Raw genomic sequence first — 22,085 nt, 5'->3', positions numbered from 1 at the left:
TACAAGGACTCCTAGTTACTCTTCTCTCTCTTTCTCCAGCCAGCAATGACTTGCTCTTGATTGGTATGTCTAGGACTTCTAAATGGACCAAATCAGGGGAAGGAATGTGTCGTGATGTTGGACATGTACATGATGTTCAGTTCCAGGTATCTCAAGAAACCTTGGATATGGGTGAGCTCAGTGAACAAGGATGAATGCACCCTTATGCAAGAAATGCTAGCTTGTGTTATGTAGGCAGAGAGATAAAGCAACTCACCCCAACAGCTTTTGAGCATGTTTGTAGGAAGAAGAGAAGAGAGAATCTATGAACACAGACATGTAGAAATTATTTGCGCTTCAACTTGTATGCCTCAGCTTGGGTTTTCCACCATCAGTAATCTAGTTTCTATCTATTTTTCTTGCTCTGAGAAACATAAAGATCCATATAGATGGGGGCAGAGAACAAAGTAATTTCACAGCTACTGTACTGATATAGGTACATCTCCACTTCCTCCTTCATGACTATACTTTGTGAATTGGGCCAAAATTGTAACCACAGATCTAGACCCTCTCAATTTACCAGGGTATACAGATTCAAAATTCCAGGATCCAAATCTAACGCTATGGTATTGGTTTCAAAACGACAAGCACGTGAAAACTCATCAGCATGGCTGATCTTATGACAACCCATAATTCAAAAACATCACACCCTATCCCAAAGTTCTGAGTGTGTGGCAAAACGACATCGCTCCCAGCCACAAATTACAGATGGTACCCAAATTGTCCCAATAAAGATGACCACTAGAACAACACTGGTACGTCTCTGTTTTCAGGGCCTGTCTGTCATTCTTACTTACAGAATGCTGTTTTGTAAACTCTTTGCAGTCTGACCGCTGGGAGGAGATGCCGGCCAGCCGAGCCGGTGAAACTGACAGCAGGCTAGCGACCTGTCTGTAGGTTCTTATATGCCCCCCATAGCCACGCTAGCAGAGGCTGGATGAGCCAAGGATCATCGTTATCAAGCGTCTCGTCCTCCTCACCCCCTACCATCACCAAGGCCGCTAGCTGCCAACCAAGAACCCCCCGGGGGCTGGGGTCCATCCCCCCCCCCCCCGGTCTGTAACCTGCTGCACCTCTGGCGAGGGGTCAGTTCCTGCCCGTCAATCTCCCCCCGTCCACGCGCCTGCTCGAATCCCCCGGAAAACCTCCTCTGTGCGGCGACCCAGGTCCCGCTCTCGCAGCCCCATCTCCCCCCACCCGCTCCTCCGTCCCTCATTTGCGGCTGCACCGCCCCCACGCTACTTCCCCCATCTCCTCCCCCGGCCTGTCCCACTCCTGCTGCGAGCGGCTCCGGGCACCACCCTGTCACCATGGGACCGGTGACCTCCTGGTGGCGCACGCGGCTCCCCAGCCCGCACCCTGGGGCACCGAACGTCACACAGGCGACAGACACGCGCCTCGACCCGGGCTTCGCCCTCGCTTTCGGTTTCACCAGGCAGCGCCCCCACCCCCCCCCCCCACTTCCGCCTGGGCAGTGCCTGGAAAGCAGCAAACCCACTACACTCCCCCGCACGATACCTGGCGTTCGGCGCAAACCTCGCGATATTTCACCCCTTTCCCGTTTCCTCCCTCCTCTCTCGCGAGAGGAGGAGCTTGTAGCGGCCGAGCCGAGGCCGAGCGGCCTGGGAGGTACAGCAGGAGCCTGGTAGCGAGGCGGCCGTTGTCCCGGAACCTGGCGGGGTAGGTGAGAGATCGGCCGGGCCCCCAGGGCAGGCGGGGGCTGACAGGATGGGGAGCGCGGCTGGATGGCTGTGGGGCGGAGCGGGGCGAAAGGGGCTGTGTGGGGGCGCGAGTGGGCTGTGGAGCTGGGCCGAGGGGGAGCGGAGCTGTGTTGGGGAGGAGGCTGGAGGTTTCAGGCGGGGAGCGGAGGCTTCGGGGTTGTAGGGGTGGGGAAGCAGGTAGGGCTGCGGGGCGCACAAGTGGGGTGTCTCTGGGGCTGGGGGTGGCGGGGGTGTAGATAAATGACCCCCCCCTTCAGTTTCCTGCTTTGGGCCCTTTAAAGCACTCCCCCCCCCGTAGCAGGTTTGCTGTGACTGTCTATAAGGTGCTACTTCGTTATAAATGACCGTTCCTTAGTACTCTGTGTACATTTGATATCTTGCCTTCTGGGAACATGGACAGTGGATTTGTTTCCTGATGCTCTTGGTTGACTAGTCATACTAGTAGCTTTTGAATGAAGTGGTTGGAGATGCTATTAATAAATAGTGTTAATGAAGGTTTTCTGTCACGTGTCAGAATGGCATTTCCTGTTGGGGATTGAAAGGAGCTCTGTTCTGTTGTGTGTCAGTTAAAAACAGTGATTAAACTGTAAAGGGCAGTACTGCAGGTTCCTATGAAATTAATATCCCTTCCTCCCAGTGATGACTAGTGAACAGTGAAACATTCCTTTGTGTACAATCACTTAAAGCAGGGCACTTAGCTTTTGGGGCCGCTCTCTCAACACCAAAATGAACTACTCTCAATGGGTGGCTAGATAAAAACAATGAGATGGTGGGGTGTTGTTAAGACTGTAGCCTGTCCCTGATTCTTCTGGATTTGAGATTTGTTTTTGGTGATGTTGAATTTGTCAATGTTTTACAGTGTAATCTGAAATCCTATTGTAGTACCATCAGACAGTGGTTTTCAACCTTTTTTTCATTTGCAGCCCCCTAAATTTCAAATGGAGGTGTGGACCCCTTTGGAAATCTTAGACATAGTCTGTGGACCCCAGGGATCCACAGACTACAGGTTGAAAACCACTGTCATAATGGTGAAGGTACTGATTGACCAGCAACTTTGCCTTACCTTGATGAAGTCTTAGTTCTGATGTTTTCTTCAGCAACTCCAGCTTTTCCACTGAGCCTCCTGAAACTATTGAGAGTGCCTCCTTGCCCCGAAGTGCCTGTCTGTTTTCAAAGATACGCTTAGTAATGCTGTGTTGGCACCTGAAATGCACAATGTTGTATTCTGACAAAATTGCTTTGACAAAATGCATTTGCAAGTTTTGGGATGAGTAAAATGCAGTTGATCACCAATGCTGCAAGCAACATAGCATAAAAACCCACCCGCAACCCCACTCACCTCTCCAGCTGTCACTTCATCTCCTTCCTCCATTTCATCTCTAAGATCATGGAATGTCATCTAACAGCTGTCTGGAGTTCTTTTCCTTCAACTCCATCCTTGACCCTTTCCAATTTGGGAAATGCCCACTTCACTTGTTACCCAGGGCTCTTTCAACCCAAAGCTCTTGGTAACTTTTACTCAGTGTGAGGTGGTGTCAGGAAATAAATTGGGAGACACGGCCTTCCGACCGATAGATGACTGTCACAAACTGAAAGCACTCTTGTGTTGTCCTCTTAAAGCTAAACTTTACTTAGTCTCAAGCACTTACGTCCGCAACAGGTTAGTAAAACACCCCAAACCCTTGATAATTACCAAAGCTGAGTGCGGCTCTTGAGTGATACAGCGGCTTCCGGTGGCCAAATCTTCCATCTGCCGGTGGGGACCGCAAGATGTATCCAGAGGAAGAGTCGAAAAGAGTCCAACTACCTCAAACTTTTCACCTTTATTTATACATTAGTAATAGAATGACATGTCCCTTAAAGAAAACTTGTTAAGTAAGCAGTTTCAATGGTCAAGCAAGAGGTTCCTTCTGATTATTGATTAACCAGGTGTGGGTTTTTCCAGAGTTTGCAGCCCTGAGGCCCCAATAGACATTCCTGAGGCACATCCTGCTCTTCTAAAATGCATGTATTAGCAACTTCAACACAATTCTTATCAGGAAGGATGCGGGGTCAAGCTGCCCTTTCTGTGGCACCCAAAACCCCCTCCCTTCCTGCCTTGGTTAAGCTGAGACTGCTGACTAGGCTGCTTTTAGCAATAAGACATAGTGGTTTCAGGCACTTTACTGGTTTGCCAAAATCTACCTGTACACACTCATCTGACTAGTTCTCACCAAAATTCACAAACAAGTACTCCATCTTTGTCATTCTTATTTGTTGACTGACTCTGACATCAGTCATGCTCTTAAAATCTTGTCCTTCCTTTGGCTTGTAATAGCTCTGTCCTCTACTGGTTCTCCTCTTACCTGAGACTGTTCTTCAATGTTTCATTCACAGGATACTCCTCATCCCTGCTCCAACATTCAGTGGGGGTACTACAAGGCTCTTGGATTCCTCTTGCCCCTCTACACATTATATCTGGATGATCTAATTCAAAAGCAAGGCTCTAGTCATCATCTTTATGCAGATTTACAGATCTTCGTTGCTACTTCAGACCTGCCTCCTTCTAGCTAGACTAAATCTTTCTACATCACCTTATGTATATGCATCTGAGGCTACGTCTTCACTACGGGTGGGGGTCGATTTAAGATATGCAAATTCAGCTACGCGAATAGTGTAGCTGAATTCGACGTATCGCAGCCGACTTACCCCGCTGTAGGGACGGTGGCAAAATCCACCTCTGCGGCTTCCTGTCGACGGCGCTTACTCCCACCTTCGCTGGTGGAGTAAGAGTGTCGATTCGGGGATCGATTGTCGCCTCCCAACGGGACGCGATAAATCAATCCCCGAGAGGTCGATTTCTACCCGCCGATTCAGGCGGGTAGTGTAGACCTAGCCTGAGAGAGACAAGGTAGGTGAGGTAATGTCTTTTATTGGACTAACTTCTCTTGGTGGAATGGACAAGCATTCGAGCCTAGTCCACCTTGTGTGTCTCATATCCTAGGACCAACAAGCTACGGTAACATCGCAAACAATGATGGTATATACATCTCTCAGTTCAACCTGACAGTGTAGCCAAAACTGAACTGTTTTCTCTAAACATCTCTCCCCTTTCTTAGTGCCGTTGTTGTCCACAGCTGCCATCTCTTCTACTCAGGACTGCAGTCTTGGTTTCATCTCTGACTTATTCTCTTTCCACTCCGACATATCCAGGCTGTCTAAATCTAGCAGTTTTCCCCTGTATGGCATCTCTAAGACTGGACATTTTCTTCCATCCACACAGCTAAAGCTTTTGCCCAAAGCCTCATGTGTATGTCTACACAGCAAAGAAAAACCTGTGGCTGGCCCGTGCCAGCCAGCTTAGGCTCAGGGGCTGTTCCATTGCTGTGTAGACTTCTGGGCTCAGGCTGGAGCCTGAGCTATGGGACTCTCCCACCCCACAAGTGTCCTGGAGCCTGGGCTTCAGCCTGAACCTGGCTGTCTATGCAGAAATGAAACAGCCCTGCAGTCTGAGCCCTGCGAGCCAGAGTTGTCTGGCATGGGCCAGCCGCAGGCTTTTCTTTGCTGTGTAGAAATACCCATTAGCTCTTTGATTGCTGAAACTTCCTCCTTTATAAACCCTTCCTGGCTCTTGGGCAGTGAGTCCTAAGTTTATGCCATGATCCTTTTGTCACTGGTGTTGAGTAGTATTGAGCTAATTATGGTTCTGCTGGAATGGTATTCTCGCTTATTGAGGCAGTTGAACTGTTGATAGCTGTGACTGGCCTTTTGACTTCTAGCCCTGCATATATGTTTGGAGATGAGTGATTAACCTGTGAATTGCTATTCCATTTGGTCCTGCAGTAGCAGGCAAGATTTTGCTTTCATGTAGGATGAGCCCACCCCCGCTTCCATTGAAATCAATAGGAGCAGGCTGAGTGACTGAATTTCACTGAGCTGATCTATTGATGTCCTTTGAAAAGTAGGAGGACAAGTTTTTAGGTGTGTGCTGTTGTGAGACTAGACACTTCTTTTCCATGACTCCTGCAGTAGCAATAAAGTGAAACTTACGACTGTTCTTCTACATCTGCTGTTACACAGGTGAGAATGTTGTCAGTTTCACTCAACTGCCACCTAATGTTTATTCATGAGGGGAAGTTTTCTTAACATCACTGTAGAGTACATGGCTGCTATTTTAAGTTCTGAATTACTTGCATCTCACCTAACCTAATGTTAGTTAATGCTGTATTGCAAGGGATGTTTATCAATTAGGCTTTGATCAGTGTCAATTTAGTAACATTTTATAAGTAATTATGATTGATATACAGCCACATAAAGTTGCTTTTATATAGTAGATGTGTACTTAAGTCTACAGCAAATTTATTCAACAGACATGGATCTTCACAGCAGGTGGGGTAGGATGTGTGCGCGCGCCAATGGCAAATGCTCACTTGGAACGTCTTACAAAGCAGATGTCATTGGGACTGTAAGCACACCTGCTGATCTCCTCATCTCATCCCAGCTAAGGATATATAAAGGAGTGCAGTTCAACTGCTATTCATATTCTTCCGCCGACTGTAGGCAGTGAGCAGCAAATTGACTGACTGTCCCTTTTTGGAAGTTTAGTATTTTGACTTAGAAATTTGGAATATTTAATAGTGTGACTTTTGTCAAAATTTTGGCCCCATTGGGCATTCCATTTTCCAGGCTCCAGTGAGACTTCCTTGTGCTATTGTGAGTCTGTTGTTCAGCTTTAAGATGTATTCCTCTGAGGGTACTGTGTCTGCAACAGATGAGTTTTCTGTACCTACTCTGCTTTCTCTGTATTAGATTTTTACCAATCATACGTGTAGGGCTTGGGGTATTAGCCTTAAATTCCACCTGTTGGCTAATTAAATATTGTCCTCTTACTGATCAACTGGAGCAGTCAATGTGCAGTACCTGGCCCCTATCTGCTGAATCAGGAACAGGCATCCAGCAGACTTCCTTGCCAGAAAAAGCTTGATATCCAAGGACTTATCACTTACATTTGATACTGAGGCTAAGCTACCACCAAAGAACTCTTCAATCTCATAGTTGCATTCCCCAAAATCTGGCACCTAGAGTTGGAAGATGTCTGCTCTGTCAAGCTCAACACTGGCTTCAGTGTCAATGTGGAAAGACCTGTTGAACCTTTAGAGGATTATTTGCTGGCACAGTGTTTATTTCGAGTTGAAGAAATGGAGCCATGTGTCTCACAACTCAATTTGATGTCATAGCCAGTGTAACAGATTAGTGTGCCACTGGAGGCCCGGTGCTAGCCATCCCTGATTACAGAATCAGCCACACCTTGCAGAGATCACAGTGATTGCCCTATAAAGAGCAGTGGAAAGCTCAGAAAATTGTGGAGAAACTGCAGAGTGTATGAATAGCTCCTGCATGGAAGACCTGAGACCAAGGGAGCTGTGACAGAGAAGCACAGGGAGCAGGAGGCTCCTGTGGGGAAATTGAGATGGAGTTTGACCCTAGAAGTTTGGGGGCGTAGCAAGGTAGGCTCCAGATAGGAAGAGCTGGGAGGATGGGCTGTGAGAACAGACTAGGACAGAAGAAGAGCTCTGGCTGAGAAAGAAGACACCAGAGCAAAGTATGGACTGTAGAGTGGTGATGGACTTTTATTTTGGGACCCTGAGGATTGTTGAGGCGTTTTTGTTAACACCCTTGCCTGGGCCTGATTTAATATCTACATGAAAATCTGTGTGCAGCAATTAAGGGGCTCACATGAGGGGGGCTAATAGTGGCAGGGGGCCTGCAAAGTGACCCCTGGATATGAGGGGGTGCTCATTAAATGGCCACCCCATTACAGCCAGCATGGTGCTGCATCATCTTCCATGCCAGGCACTTCTCTATGTTAGAGGCCTTCTAGCATCCGCTCCATCTGGTTTTGGAGACCTTTGTCTGCTGCATTGGGTTTCAGTGCATCTGTATCCGGCATCTCAGTGCTTCAGCATCAGTGCCTCAGGGAGGATTGATAGCATTACATCCAGCTCCCAGGTGCCAAAGAGTCGGTTTGTTGCACTGAAAATTCTGATACTTCCACTCCTTTTTTTTCTTTTTTCCTTTTCTTTTTTTCCCCTAGGACCAGGCAACAGAGAGAGTTGCTATTGGGAGTTAAGTCTGTCAGCTGCCATTTTTACTGGGTTAGTTTTTTTCCTTTGTGGCACAAAACGGGAAATCTTCTCCTGCCTCTCCCTTCAATGTGTCAAGTATACCACACCTTGGAGAGGTGGATTCTAGTCCCTGGAATCAACTTCATTGCTATTCAGCATGGAGTCTGAGGTTTAGCCTGTGCTGCTTTCCTTTGGAGAGCTATCAACTCTTTCAGTTCAGGTGATGCTGTAAGCACTTAAAAGGCCATATGTGGAATCCCTCTGCTTTACAATGGGGTGGCTCTGCTATACAGATGACTAGTCCTCTGGCCCTATTGGGAGATGTGGGCTCAATGCCTGGAATCCAAAAGACCAAAGATAGATTCTCTCAAAAAAGCTGAGAAGAGTCCATCCTGTTAGATTTATATATTGGAGAAAAGTGGCTGCATCGTCTCAGCAGACATCTTTGCCTTAACCCTTCAGGTTCACTTAGCTTTGAAGTGGAAGCTCAAGAGCTTAGATCAGTGGTCCCCAAACTTTTTTGGTCATATTCCCCTCCCTTACCTGGTCCTTCTCCTCCCCCTCCCCGAGCAGGGCTGTTGCCTATGGTCGGGAGCAAACCTGTGGTTGGGAGTGGGGCTGGTGCTGCAGTGGGGACCAGGGGTCATGGTCGGAGTGGAGCTGGGGACAGAGCATAGCTGCTGTGCCCCCCGAACATTCCTCTGTGCCCTCCTAGGGGGTGTGCCCCCACAGTTTGGGGACCACTGCTTAGTATAAGCTTTTTATAAACTTACTGCCGAGCGCCTACTGCCACTGTTATCTTTAACTCCAGGCAATTCTGTGGTCCTAATGTCAGTCTCTCCATCTCATATTTCATGAGTTTCCAGGAACATCTGAGAATGGCTGATAGTCTCTGGCTCTGGAGTTAGTGGTGATGGGAGGGTGGGGGAAGAGGTGGAAATAGTCTTTCTGTTACCTCCAGTGAAAGAGGCTGTGAGAATAGCCAGCCAATGAACGAAAGCACCAACTATGGACTTCTTGCTGAGCCTGTACCTCCCCATAATTGAAAGCTGACCAGTGTTACAAGTTACACAGAAGGGGTTCAAATATTCTTACCCAATCCCAAGTTTCTCAGTTGTGCATACAACTCATGATGGGTCAAGAAAATCTGTTCCTCCTCTCCTGATCCCAAGAGATGAAAAACCGAACCAGATTGCCAAGATAAGATGTAGTATTCTGTCAGACAACAAATGAGCATACAACTATCAGTTTGTTAGCTAATTTATGTCTTCCATGTCTAGGATAAACTATCCCCCTTATTTTATCAACTGCCTGAGGAAGCTAAACCCAGGGCATCTAGAGACTTAAGTTGCCATTGACACTGCAGTGAAAACAGAGGCAAACATAGTAACTGCAAACCCATCCTGGCTAAGGTGTTCTGATTTGCCAAATGAGGTACAGAGTGCAATAGGAGATCCTCCCCTTATGGACTTACATTATTCAGTGGCAAGACAGAACTCATTTTACCATCTTAAAGGCTAATGGTCCATATCAATGTCTGACCCTCTGTGTATGCGGCTGTAAGTATATCTTTTGTGCACATCCCAGATTCTTATTGAAGATGATCCCTGGTGTAGGTGGAAATCTGTCATCTTTTTTAATGTTGTTTTTCCCCAAGCCTATTTGTTACCGGGGAGACTAATTGCAGTAAAAGTGGATTTACCTCAGTGAAATGTTAGCGAGATTAGTTATTACTCAACTGGCAAATGTTTTCTCATTCAGTTCAGACTACCGCACAGCTTCTCTCAGTGGTATCAACACCTTTTTAATCTTTTGATATATTTCTCATATGACCTGGTCTTATTAGAGCAGTAAGAGCTGAAAAATGTCACTTGGACTGGCATAAACTTGAACAAAAAAAGCTGATGCAAAAAGCAATTTAGATGAGTAAAAATAGCATCTGTACTTACACTAGCTATGATTTAAAAAAAATATACAGTGGTGCAAATCCTCATTATTTAGGATGTCACCTGTTTGCTAACTATGGTTGGGAAGTAAGTACTTTCCCCATGGTATAGTAAAGCCATAGGCATTGTAGAGTTTTTGCCTGTCTCTGAAGCATCCAGTTAAGGACAATGCAGGATCCTGGGAAGAATTTCTGTGTAAGAGCTTATTTATTATCTGCTACATTGAAACATTTTGTTACAGTACACCTCTACCTCAATATAACGCTGTCCTCGGGGAGCCAAAAAATCTTACCGCGTTACAGGTGAAGCCGCGTTATATTGAACTTGCTTTGATCCGCCGGAGTGCGCAGCCCCGCCCCCCCCGGAGCACTGCTTTACCGCGTTATATCAGAATTTGTGTTATATCGGGTCTCGTTATATCGGGGTAGAGGTGTGTATGATTGGGGACACTGGTAAGTTGGGCCTTCTTGGTGATGACATAGCTGCACACTGTCTCCCGGTGGTACACAGATCTAGTATCTCAAACTTACTCACAATTCCTGTGTCTGTTACATTAAATGAAGGGAGAGAGGGAATGTTGATGGAGAGAACAAAGATGAACGCGGTGAGAGAAGTAAGGGAGGATGAGGAAAGTGAAGGAGAAAAAGCAGATTTTTAAATTGCTCCTTTCCCTCCAGAAGTTTGGCTGCCACTTCAGCTGCAGTTTAGTCCGTTTAGCCTCTTTTGCATCACTTTCCAGTGTAAAAGTTAAATTGAGAGCTGTTTAATATTCAAATGTTAATTTTTATAAAAAGTTGAAATTAGCTGCTTCATACTTATTTTGATAGGGCAGCTGGCTTGAACTGGAGGGTAAGGTGCCAAGGCTAGGATATTTGCTGGCATGGCTATGTCAGTCAGGAGTGTGAAGAGGTGTGATCTCTGACGACACAGCTGTACCATAAGAAGCCCCTAGTGTAGACACAGTTGCACTGGGCTGGTAAATCTGTGCTTTTATGGGTATAGCTTCTTTTGCTCAGGGGGTGATGTAGATTTACTATACTCATAGAAAGCACAGTTTTGCTGTTCTCTCTCTGTATGTGCTCAGAGCGCTTTGCTGGTAAAGTATACTGGTATACCTATACTTGTAAAGTTCTCCTAGTGTAGGTATAGCCTAGAATAGTCCAGGGAGCCTGTGATGGGTTAAAAACAACAAGGAGTCTGGTGGCACCTTAAAGACTAACAGATTTATTTGAGCATGAGCTTTCGTGAGTAAAAACCTCACTTCTTCGGATGCATAGCCTATGCATCCGAAGAAGTGAGGTTTTTACTCACGGAAGCTCATGCTCAAATAAATCTGTTAGTCTTTAAGGTGCCACCAGACTCCTTGTTGTTTTTGTAGATACAGACTAACACGGCTACCCCCTGATACTTGTGATGGGTTAGATTCCCCCCCACCCTCTGTCCGGGATGCCACCTGATGTATTTGGGTTTCACTGAGCCCGCCTGCTCCACTAGCCTGGGCTCCCCCTCCCTGTTTTGCTGAATCAGGCTCTCGGCCTCTGGAAGCACACACATAGGTAGGGACGCACCAGCTGTAGAATCACACATGGTCTGCAAGCAGCTCTCTATGGGAAGATTCAGCTAGGAAATTGCCCAGCACTCAAGTGCACACCCCCTTTGGGGGAGTAAACCCAAAATAATATTGTCTTGCCGTGTATAGAAAAGTTTGCACAGTGCAAGCTCATAAAAATTCACCCTCTCCCTCAATGTGGAGAGAGAGATGCACAGCTTCTTGCCTCCCCCCCATATGAATTGCACAAACTGGGTTATGTTATAAACAAGAAATAAGTTTAACTATAAAAGGTAAATTTTAAGTGATTATAAGGGATAGCAAACAGAAGAAAGCAGATTACTAAGCAAATAAAACAAAACACACATATTAAGCTTAAGATCTTAAAAAGACTTGGTTTCAAGAAGGAATTTCTCACCCTAAATGTTGCTTTTGGGGCAGGTTGCAGAAATTCTTGAAGGTTAGCTACCCTGCTTGCAGCTTAAATCTTCAGGTATCTTATTCACAGACTAGATGGATCCCATTTCCAGCCTGGGTTCAGTACTCTGCCCCCTTTCCCTTTGTCCTTGTTCCTTAGGTGTTTCCAGCAGTCATACTGGTTGGGGATTCAGTGAAGAGTGAACCAAGATCAATTTACTCCCCAGCCTTAAATAAGATTTACATAAGGTGGGAATCTTTTGTTTCCCAGTCTTGACCTCCCCCTCCTTTTAGTGGAAAATTACTAGAAGTCCAAGGTGGTGACAGGACCACCTGACCTATTAGTGTCACCACAATGTCCCAGAATGCCATTTAGGAAGGAGAGAGATTAGTATCTTCAAAGTCTTATTGTTTCTTCCTAATGGCCCATAAAGGCTGTTGTCTGGTGGGTGTCTCCCAAATACACACCCATACATAGTCAATATTCCTAACTTTAGATACAGAAATGGTACATGCATAAAAATTGGATAATCACATTCAGTAAATTATAACCTTTCCGATGATACCTTATAAGCCCCATCTTGCATAAAATATATCTGTTATGCCATATCCATATCATAAGCATATTTCCATAAAGAATATGGGGTATAAAGTGAGCAAGTAATTTGGAAAAACAACATTAACAGTAGTTATGGCAGGAGTGCTAGAGTGGATAGGGTATAGGTGTTCTTAGCACCATGTCACTGCTCAGAACAGATCTAAACGAGACAGGCTTTCAGCAATGATGGGGAGACAATACCTATGAATAGGGGTATTGGTGTTCTGGCCAAATTCTAGTGTGTGTGACTATTTACGCTTCTGCCTGCTTGCCTAAATTCCTTGTGTAGTTTCAACTGGAAAAAGTACTCTTTACTTCCTGTCCTAAACTACACAGATACATTATTGCTAAACTTGCTGCTTATCATTCCAGAGGTGAGCCCACATTAATAATGGAATCAGTGATGCTTACAGTTTGTATCAATTCAAGGTGAAATGTGGTATGTAAAAAGATATTTTATTCATTAAATACTATTTGGGGGCTGAAAATATATGGCATGCTGCACCTATGAATTAACATTAAACAATGCTCTAGATTACTACTAAATTCACCATCAGCTCATACAGAAACACACAGTATCTTATCCACTTTTTTCTGAGTCTGAACTAGATTGCAGGTTCCTTTATTAAGCACCAAAAACATTGCTCTTTGATAAATGGTAAATACAGTAATGACCTACATAACTTTAGGTTTGTTATAAAACTGTCACATACACTTCATGTTTTGGCCACCTAAATTTTCAGTTAACATATAAAATGAGTCATAGGGCTCTTTTACTGCTGCAGTAACTTAGCATCCCCTAACAAAGGGGTGGGCAAACTTTTTGGCCTGAGGGCCACATCGGGGTTCCAAAACTGTATGGAGAGGCAGCTAGGGAAGGCTGTGCCTCCCCAAACAGCCTGGCCCCCATCCCCTATCCGCCCCCTCCCATTTCCCACCCCCTGACTGCTCCCCTCAGAACCCCCGACCCATCCAACCCCCTCTGCTCCTTGTCCTCTGACCACCCCCTCCCAGGACTCCCCGTCTCTAACCGCCCCCACAGAACCCCACCCCCTATCCAACCTCCCCTGCTCCCTGTCCCCTGACTGCCCCGACCCCTATCCACACCCCCGCCCCCTGGCAGGCCCCCCAGGGCTCCCACGTCTATCCGACTGCCCCCTGGAACTCTCTGCCCCTTATCCAACCCCCCCGTTCCCCGCCCCCTTACCATGCCACTCAGAGCACCAGGACTGGCAGCCGCGCCGCCTGGCCGGAGCCAGCCACACCACTGCGCAGTCTAGAGCACCGGAGCAGGCTGGTGGCTCTCGCAGCCGCGCTGCCTGGCAGGAGCTTGCAGCCCCGCCACCCAGATCACTGGCGGCATGGTGAGCTGAGCCTGCGGGGGAGGAGGGACAGCAGGGGAGGGGCCGGGAGCTCAAGGGCTGGGCAGGACGGTCCCGCGGGCCGTAGTTTGCCCACCTCTGCCCTAATAGACAAATTTAAGTTTTTTTTTTTTTTTTCCCCTTCCTGCCTCTTTGGGCAGACACACGTTAACTTGTTTATCTTGACATCTAATTGTGAATTGTGAGAGGTAGCAGTTTCAGCTGCTGCTTTAACCTGGTTTGACACTGATACTGTCAAAATGCTTTTTACTACCGAAAACTTGAATACTCTTGCTTCTATGTTTGCTTTGTGTGCTATACAGAGATGTTTTGTTGATTTGTAGGATATGTTATAATTTTCTTGGTTTCACAAAGCCACAATTTCAAAAGTCAAACTGCTATGACTACAGGGCAAATTGCACCTTAGGCCTCTTTAGCTCTCTTGAGTGCACCACGTAGGTGACTTGCCTGGCTTCCTGCACCTCACTCAGGGTGTAACTGCAGTCAAACCACTCTTAGATGGGATTTCTGGGCTTCAACTCCCTGATTCATGACCATGAAGGCACAACTTGGTTTGGAGATCTGCAGTGGTTTCCATTTGAGAACCTGTGATAGCATAAGTTTTCAGTGATATAGAAACAGTGTCTTCAAAACAAAGCGTTATTTATTTGTTCCTCAAAGGTATGAAGTGTGTACAGCACAGGGTAAAATCAGTAGGCCTACACACATGCAGGGGTGGCTCTAGGCACCAGCAAAGCAAGCAGGTGCTTGGGGCAGCCCATTTGCAGGGGCGGCAGCTGGCAGGGAGCCAGCATGGGAGCTGAGAACCAACAGGGGGCCTGGGAGCTGTAGTTCCTTGTTTAGCTCCCTGCCTAAAGAACCAGCCCTGGAGCAGGGAAAGAACTACATTTCCCAGCATTCCCTTGGCTGCTATTAACAGGAAAGGGAGGGGGAAGGAGTATGGTAGCTGAAACCTCATGCTGCAGCTTGCTGTGAATGGAGAGCTCACTGCTAGAACGGGGTGGCACTGTGAATGGGGAACAAGTATGCCCAAGGAGTAGAAGGCTTTGCCCCAGATATCCCCTTCAGAAGATGTCCCCAGCCTGGATTACTGGTGTTGACCTCACCTTGCAGCCCCCAAAGAAAGAATTGGGTGGACTAAATGGACAGTGCCCCTCTCTATCTGAAGCCTACCAAGGGAGGTACGTGGATCCCACTAGAATTTAAAATGAAAAGTAAGGGAGGGGAGGCTCTGGACCTGGGCAGCTTTAGATACAGTACCAGGCACGTAGGAGGATTTCCACCTCTGAGCCATGGAAGCAGAAATTGACTTTTCCTTTCCAGACTTAGCTAATATTCAGAAAGGGAGTCTAGCACCTGCCTTCCAGATTTGAACATCTCAAAATTCAGGAGTGTTCAAGCTCAATTTAGGCAGCTATTACTTCATTTCTCCCAAATCAAATATACTGATTCACTGTAACTTGCTGTAGAAAAAGCAGGATAAAATTGAGCAAGAAATGCTTCCCAGTGGTTATTAGGACTGGAATTGCTATTTTCAACAGCCATTGCCAATTTTTTTTTTTTTTTTTTAGTTTTACTTGTTTAAAAGGAAGACCGTGATATTGCATTGGCAAATTCCCCATAGAAACAAAGAGTGGAACAAAAGAATAATAAAGGCACCTCAACTTTTCCTCATTTATGGAGGACAATCTTATAATATGCATCCAGATATCCTCCAGTCACACAAGCTGAAAATTGTTCCACTTTACTAGAGTTCTGTAACCATATGGGAACCAATCCTGTCTGTGTTCTGTGCACATCTAAAATTCCTGCTGAATGACCTGCCCTGGGACCGAGTTACCAGTGACCCAGGGCTGGGGCAGAAGGAGGGTGCAGTTGACTGGGGAGAGCCCAGGGCTGGGGCAGCAGGGGATGGGTGGGGGGGCGCTTGTGGGGGGGGGGGGGGGGGGCCCCAGGGCGGGGGCGGGGGGGGGGTGGGGGTGGAGGGAGGTAGACCAGGGCTGGGGTCAGGGCCAGCTCCAGCATTTCTGCCGCCCCAAGCAAAAAAAAAAAAATCTGCGATCGGCGGCGGCAATTGTGGGGAAAAAAAAAAAAAGCCGCGATCGGCGGCGGCAGTTCAGCGGCAGGTTCTTCGCTCCTAGAGGGAGTGAGGGACCTGCCGCCCCCGAATTGTCGCAGGTGCCGCCCCTCTCCCTTGGCCGCCCCAAGCACCTGCTTGTTAAGCTGGTGCCTGGAGCCGGCCCTGGCTGGGGTCGGGGGGCAGCCAAACATTTTTTTTGCTTGGGGCGGCAAAAAACCTAGAGCTGGCCCTGCACACATGGGGCTTACACCTTAAACTTTCCTTGCCAGCTTTGTAAGTTCCCCTCAGCCCAGCTAACTGTCTGTCAGGGAGAAACAGCCTGTCCTGTGGCAGCAGGCTCCCTGTCTTTGCATGTGTCAGTCCGTTAGCTTTCACTGATACAACTTGGGTAGCCTTTGGCTACTCACTCAATCCCTCCTTTTTCTAGCATCTATGAGGTTTGAGGATCATCTTTGATCCTAGGTTCAGCTGTGGGAAGGAGAAGCCATTCTGGCCTGGTTGAAGCCAGTTTTTTTTTTTTTTTTTTTTTTTTTCCCTTCCCTTTGTTCTTTTAAGTAACCTTGTTTTTGCCATTGTTTGGTTTCCTGTGGATTTTTCCCCTTCACAGCATCCTTTGATTTAACCTCTGGTGTTCAGGCAGGTTAATATCAGGGCATATGATGTTTATATTAAAAATTACATACAACTCCCTCCCTCATTCTTCACACCAACCATTGATTTTTGTTAGTCTGAATGTTTGGTGAAGAAATGTATGGAGGAGTTGTTGAACATTTAAGATACTAAGACCCCAATCTATAAACGCTTATGCATGTGCTTAACGGTGTGTTTGAGTTGTCCCATTGAAGTTAAACGCTTAAGCACCTATATGTAAGTATTGATAATGGTGCAGACTAATTAAACAGCTAGCTGAAAAAAATGATCTTACATGTATTAAATAATTTTTCCAGTAAATATTTTTAGAACTATTTGTTCTTTTCATTTGTTAGAAATGGACATCACAAATTAGAAAACATAATTCACAAATTAATTTAAAAATGGATTGTGCTTTTTCATTCCTCTGCACTAACCGAATTCTGTCTTCTAAATTCTTAATTAACTCTGTCCAGGAGTCTTATGTTTTACTGTTTGCCTTTATTGGAAGTTTTTCCAAGCAACAAGACATTTTAAATTCTTCTTGGGCAATAGAAACTTTTTAACATTCTCATTAGTTTTGAGAGTAATTTTTCGTTATTAAAATATATAAAAGCTGAAACTTGAATAACAGTGAAAAGGCAGAGGAAGACAAGATCACAGAATATTCAGCTTAATCTGGCCAAACCAATGTAGCAGATTCTTTCTGAAATAATTTTCTCTAGGCTTTCCATATCTTATGAAGACAAGAAGTAAATTATGTTAACTGCATACGTGATCAGTAAAGCATGTCCTTCTTCTAATGGTGAAGAATTACTTGATTGGTTGGAAAACTTTGCAAATCTCTCTAGAATGTATTGTCTACTCCAGATGTAGCTTGTTTTATGTCACTTGTTTTGTATTGACTGTGTCTTTTATCAGTCATAAGTTTAATGTTTTACCTAAAAATACTCTTAATGGATGAGTCACGTACAAAACCATTTCTCAGTTTGAGAAACAATTTAAGCATGCAGGTTTGCAAAGTCTTCATTTTAAGATATTCACATCTAATTCTTTTGTCTGTTCTAGAATTTATAGGATTTTTCATTTATTTAACATTTAAATAATTCTTTCTGATGGGATTTTGAGCGTAGGCTATAATGTCACTATTTGCTAACTATAAAGTTGGTGCTTTTAATTCTGTTTCAACTGGATGAACAGTTAACTGTTCGTTCACTGTTAGACGATAACATTTTATACCTAAGAAAATCCAAATCTATTCCTATTCAAGGATTCCTGTAGTAGACAAATGGTTTGTTTCTGAATTATTTAACTTTATGTAGTTAAAATTATATTGAAAAGTGTAACATCTAATTAATAACCTTTTGTCTGCACACAGTGGAATAAATTAAATCAAATTTAAAGTTATTTACTAAAGTATATAGGATTACACTTCTTATAATGAAAACACAATTTTAGTGTCAGTATCAGCAGGCCAGGTAGGACATATAAGCTCTGTTTTGCACCATGGATACTGAAGAATATAAAAACTAGAATATACTGTATTCATTAATATAAACTAACAAAGAGCACTTTGAATTCTTCATCTTTCTTTCTGTATGGCATTGTTAAAGATCGACACTGCTCTTTTAATGTAGGTTGAGTGCTGCATGTGTGCTTTTCAGAGCAATAGTGTGAGGAAGCTTGCAGTGGGATGGCAGGACGGCCTCATCCTTATGACAGTAACTCCAGTGATCCAGAGAATTGGGATCGGAAATTGCATAATAGACCCCGTAAGCTTTGTAAACATTCAAGGTAGGTGCCATATACAATCTATCGCATCTCAGAGCTACAGTAAGTCTCATTATAAAGACAACCGTATTTGGTTGTGGCAAGTCCTGTCATGAATGTGGGAGTTCTTCTCTTTTTAACACAACTCTAGTTAAAAATGTCACTTGAAAGAATTAGTTTTATTGAAACAATTATCAGTCTTCCTAATCTTCACTTGTATTTGTTCATTTCTTAGCCTTCTCCAAATTAAATGAATTCACTTAGTTGGTAGCTTGTGACGTGGATACCTGAATAGTTGGGATGGATACCAGACAGTTTATTCCCTGGTAATCATTTCAGTGAGCTGGCATTGTTAAACAGCACACTTGGGGTAATTGCAGCTTGCTCATGGGGATGAATTAATATTTGCTTATATGAGTTTCACTCTTTATGGCTCTTTGTTTGCTTAGCAAACTTGCTTGCTTTTGACTGCTAAATAAGTTCTTTACCTAAATACAGCTTTTTTCAAGTTGAGATGCTTTGTAAATACTCAATTTGAAGACAGCTTAGGGAGTAAATTTATTTTTCAGCTGTTGTATTCAGAATAGAAGCTAAACGAGACAATAGCTTAAGTTGCAAACATTTTTCTAGCAAAGTTTCTCTTCACATATATGTCTGTTCAAGGATTTGAGCCGTTATTAAACATTAATTACACCTCACAACATTCTGCTCAGCTAGGTAAGTGTTAGACTATCCATTTTACAGGTGGAGAAACTGATGCACTCAGTTGTTAAATGATTATCAAGTCACACAGTGATTCAACAGTTGAGCTAGAAATACAATTCATAAGACCAGATTGTTATATTCCCTTTATAATTGCTAAACCTTCCTCCCTCAGTAACAGGATATTGCTGTATCAAAGAACTTAAATTTACAATATAAAGTTTAATATTACATTAGGAGATATGGAAGACATGCAATTGGCATAATTGTTTTTCAGCCAAATATGCATCTGGTAAAACAGTTGAATTAATATTATTGAGCACTAATGTTTCTAAAATGAAGCATAAATTAAAGTAAGTTCAAGCAAATAAATGTTTTCTCTTAAAGATAAATAACTTGGTAGTGCTAAGTGCTCTACAGGTTCTAGATCTGTATAATATGCCAAAAATATTCTAATATACATTTTGAAGGGAAAGCATTCAAACTAACATTTGACCATTGGATAATATAGGCAGCTTTGGGGAAACTTTGAACAAGAAATTGACTTGATTGTTTCAGCTGACAAGAAATAACTTACATTGAAAAAAGTCTGTATCTTTGCCATATTGAGACATTGAAATATATGAAAAGTAGTGTGTAAGGGCAAAGGACTGAATTACTAGAAAACAAATTGTGCTCCGTCCAAAAGCTGAGCTAAAGAATAGAATTAGTATTTTTAGGTGACCAGTCTATTCAGTATGGCTCTTAACTTACTGGATGATCTTTGCAAAAGAAGAACCTAAAATCTGCATAGAGCTAGTGGTGGTAGAAAAATGCTTTTTAGGACACAAACTTAAGGCCTTCACTCACAAGGCACTAGCTTGTTATGAGGATTGCGTACCCCAGTCTCATTCATGTTATACTTTATAGAATATACTTTACATCATGGTAGGGAAAAAATGTTTTGAGAAATTGCACGTGGTAGTAATGTAACTAGACTGTATTCTAATCCATCTGAACAAGGGAGTAAAGTTAAGGTTGCATGCACAAACTGGCATTTCCTGATTTGAGTGTGTAACCAAGCAACCTTAGCATTTTTGATACAGTTTTTATGCAATTTGCTAGGTTTAAAAAAGAGACTGTATGATCTGGAACTATTTGCAAATTGCCCTGCACAAGGTTGATAATCGGACAAGGGCTACTTCAGAATTCTGTCTCATTCACTTTGTGCCTTGCTAAATGCAGCAAATGGCATGTCGGGAATGTTGTTGGGTTCTTTTCTGAACACAGAGAGAGTGTAAAAAGAAAATGGCTGAACAGATTTTGCTCAAGTTTAAAATATAAAAATAAAAAGCCTACAGGTAGAACCCAGATCTGAAATGTTTCAGTACCATAAGTGAAGTTAATGCCTGTGTGTTCCCGCTCTGAGCTCAGTATTCAGTTGTGGTAGCTCATTGCAGGGTACATCTACACTTCAAGCTGAGGGTATGATTCCCAGCTTGACAAGACCTACTCGTGTTAACTCTCATCAAGCTAACATGCCGCTGCTTCTGGGAGCCGCGCAGAGCGGGGCAAGCCCCGGATCCCACTCCCTGGCAGGAGCTTGAGGGCCAAATTAAAATGTCTGAAGGGCTGGATGTGGCCCCCGGGCCGTAGTTTGCCCACCCCTGCCTTAAGAGTAGACATTTCATGGTGCTTTATGGACACCCAGATTGCAATCCTGCCAGAAGAGCGTGAGGTAATTGTGACTATCTTGTGTGATGTTTATCTAATGTAATTTAATTTTTTTTTGGAGTTGTCCAGTGTGACAGGATCCCTGGGGTACAACCAGGTACTGGGGTACTGCTGTGCCCCCTTAACTCTTCATCCTGAACTGTCTTCATCCTGCTTTGCTAGTGGCAAGCAGCAAACCCAGCCACCTCTGTTATCACTTAGCACAACAGCATGTGGAGCCCCAGCTAAATTGCATGAATGCTCCCTGAGCCATTCACGAATCACACAGAGAAAGGCACCAGCAAATCTCCCACGCCCCCAGCCTTGCACCCCCAGAATATACTGTCTGTCCCTGGTCAGAAGCCTGACCAGTATAAGTTCATTACCCAGTCTTCCTCTCCCTTGATGTGGAGAGGACACATGCTAGCCTTTGTCAACTGAACTGAGAATTCCCAAGCACTTCAACCAAAACACACTATTTTAGATAAAATATAAAAACACATTTATTAACTACAACAAGATAAACTTTAAGTAGTGGTAGGCACAAAAGGTCAGAGATAGTTACCAAAGAAAATAAAAGGTAAGCGCGCAGTCTAAATCTTAAACCTTATTAGACTAGGTATTATTTGGATTAAACAGTTTTTCTCACCCCACTGGATGTTGCAGGTAGTTTACAGTCCTTAATACACAGGCTTCCCCATTAAGTCTGGGACCAGTCTCCTCAGTTCAAGTCTTTGTCTTCCTAGCATTCTTGTTGCTTCCAGCATCAGTGGGGGAGGAGAAAGGTAAAAGCATGATGCCAATGTCCCCTATTTTATATCCTCATTCCATGTGTCTGGAAAACACTAGCCCAGACATGTCCTGGTGGGCTTTGAGTCACATTTGAGCCATTACCCATTGTGTGATGCTTGCACAATTCTCTTACAGAATTGTGAATCCCTTGCTTACAACTCCCTTTTTGATTAATGGTCTTTTAACACCCTCCTGGGTGTGGATCACCGCTTTGCTGTCACTGGAGAACTAGTGGTGAATGACTCCCAAACTTACAACATATTTAAATGACAACCGTACAGCAACGTCTCATAACTTCATACATGCTAATGATATACATATTTTGACAGAACAATGGGTTTCAGCAGAACATGACTTTTCATATGATATCTTACATGGCATGCTTTGTGTGAAATATCACAACCATATATGAATGATGAATATGGGGGTTGTAGGATTCTACTTTGGGGTACAGTATGTCACACCAAGGTAGGCTTTGAAAGTGATTGGGTGCCTACTGGATAGTGGGGTGGATGAATTTGACAACTCTTTTATTCACTAGGGTTTGCTAATCAAGGATGCCACAGAAAGTTGTTGTGTTCTGGGCTGCAGTACTGAGTCCGGAAATGGAAGGAAGAAGCAATTGGAAGGACAAGTTGAGGCTGTTTGGTTAGGGGCAGGAAG

General features: G+C 44.4%; 1 protein-coding gene across 3 annotated transcripts in view; it reads left to right on the top strand.

Moving 5' to 3' along the window:
* The first annotated feature begins 1,633 nt into the window (after window positions 1–1,633).
* The window catches only part of BTBD10 (BTB domain containing 10), a 50,001-nt gene continuing 29,549 nt past the window's right edge, over window positions 1,634–22,085 (top strand). The window contains exons 1-2 of one of the 3 annotated variants that reach the window (XM_026651415.1): window positions 1,641–1,719; window positions 18,104–18,260. In XM_026651415.1, the coding sequence (XP_026507200.1) occupies window positions 18,160–18,260 (101 nt within the window). In that variant the 5' untranslated portion in view covers window positions 1,641–1,719; window positions 18,104–18,159. Of the gene's footprint in view, window positions 1,724–18,103; window positions 18,261–22,085 lie in introns of all 3 variants that reach the window. The other 2 variants (XM_026651418.1, XM_026651417.1) reach the window with 2 other exon arrangements.

The sequence above is a fragment of the Terrapene carolina genome, unplaced genomic scaffold (genome assembly GCF_002925995.2).
Source record: "Terrapene carolina triunguis isolate 2854851 unplaced genomic scaffold, T_m_triunguis-2.0 Scaffold96, whole genome shotgun sequence".
Taxonomy (NCBI): Eukaryota; Metazoa; Chordata; order Testudines; family Emydidae; genus Terrapene; species Terrapene triunguis.
This window is presented reverse-complemented; position numbering and strand designations above follow the sequence as displayed.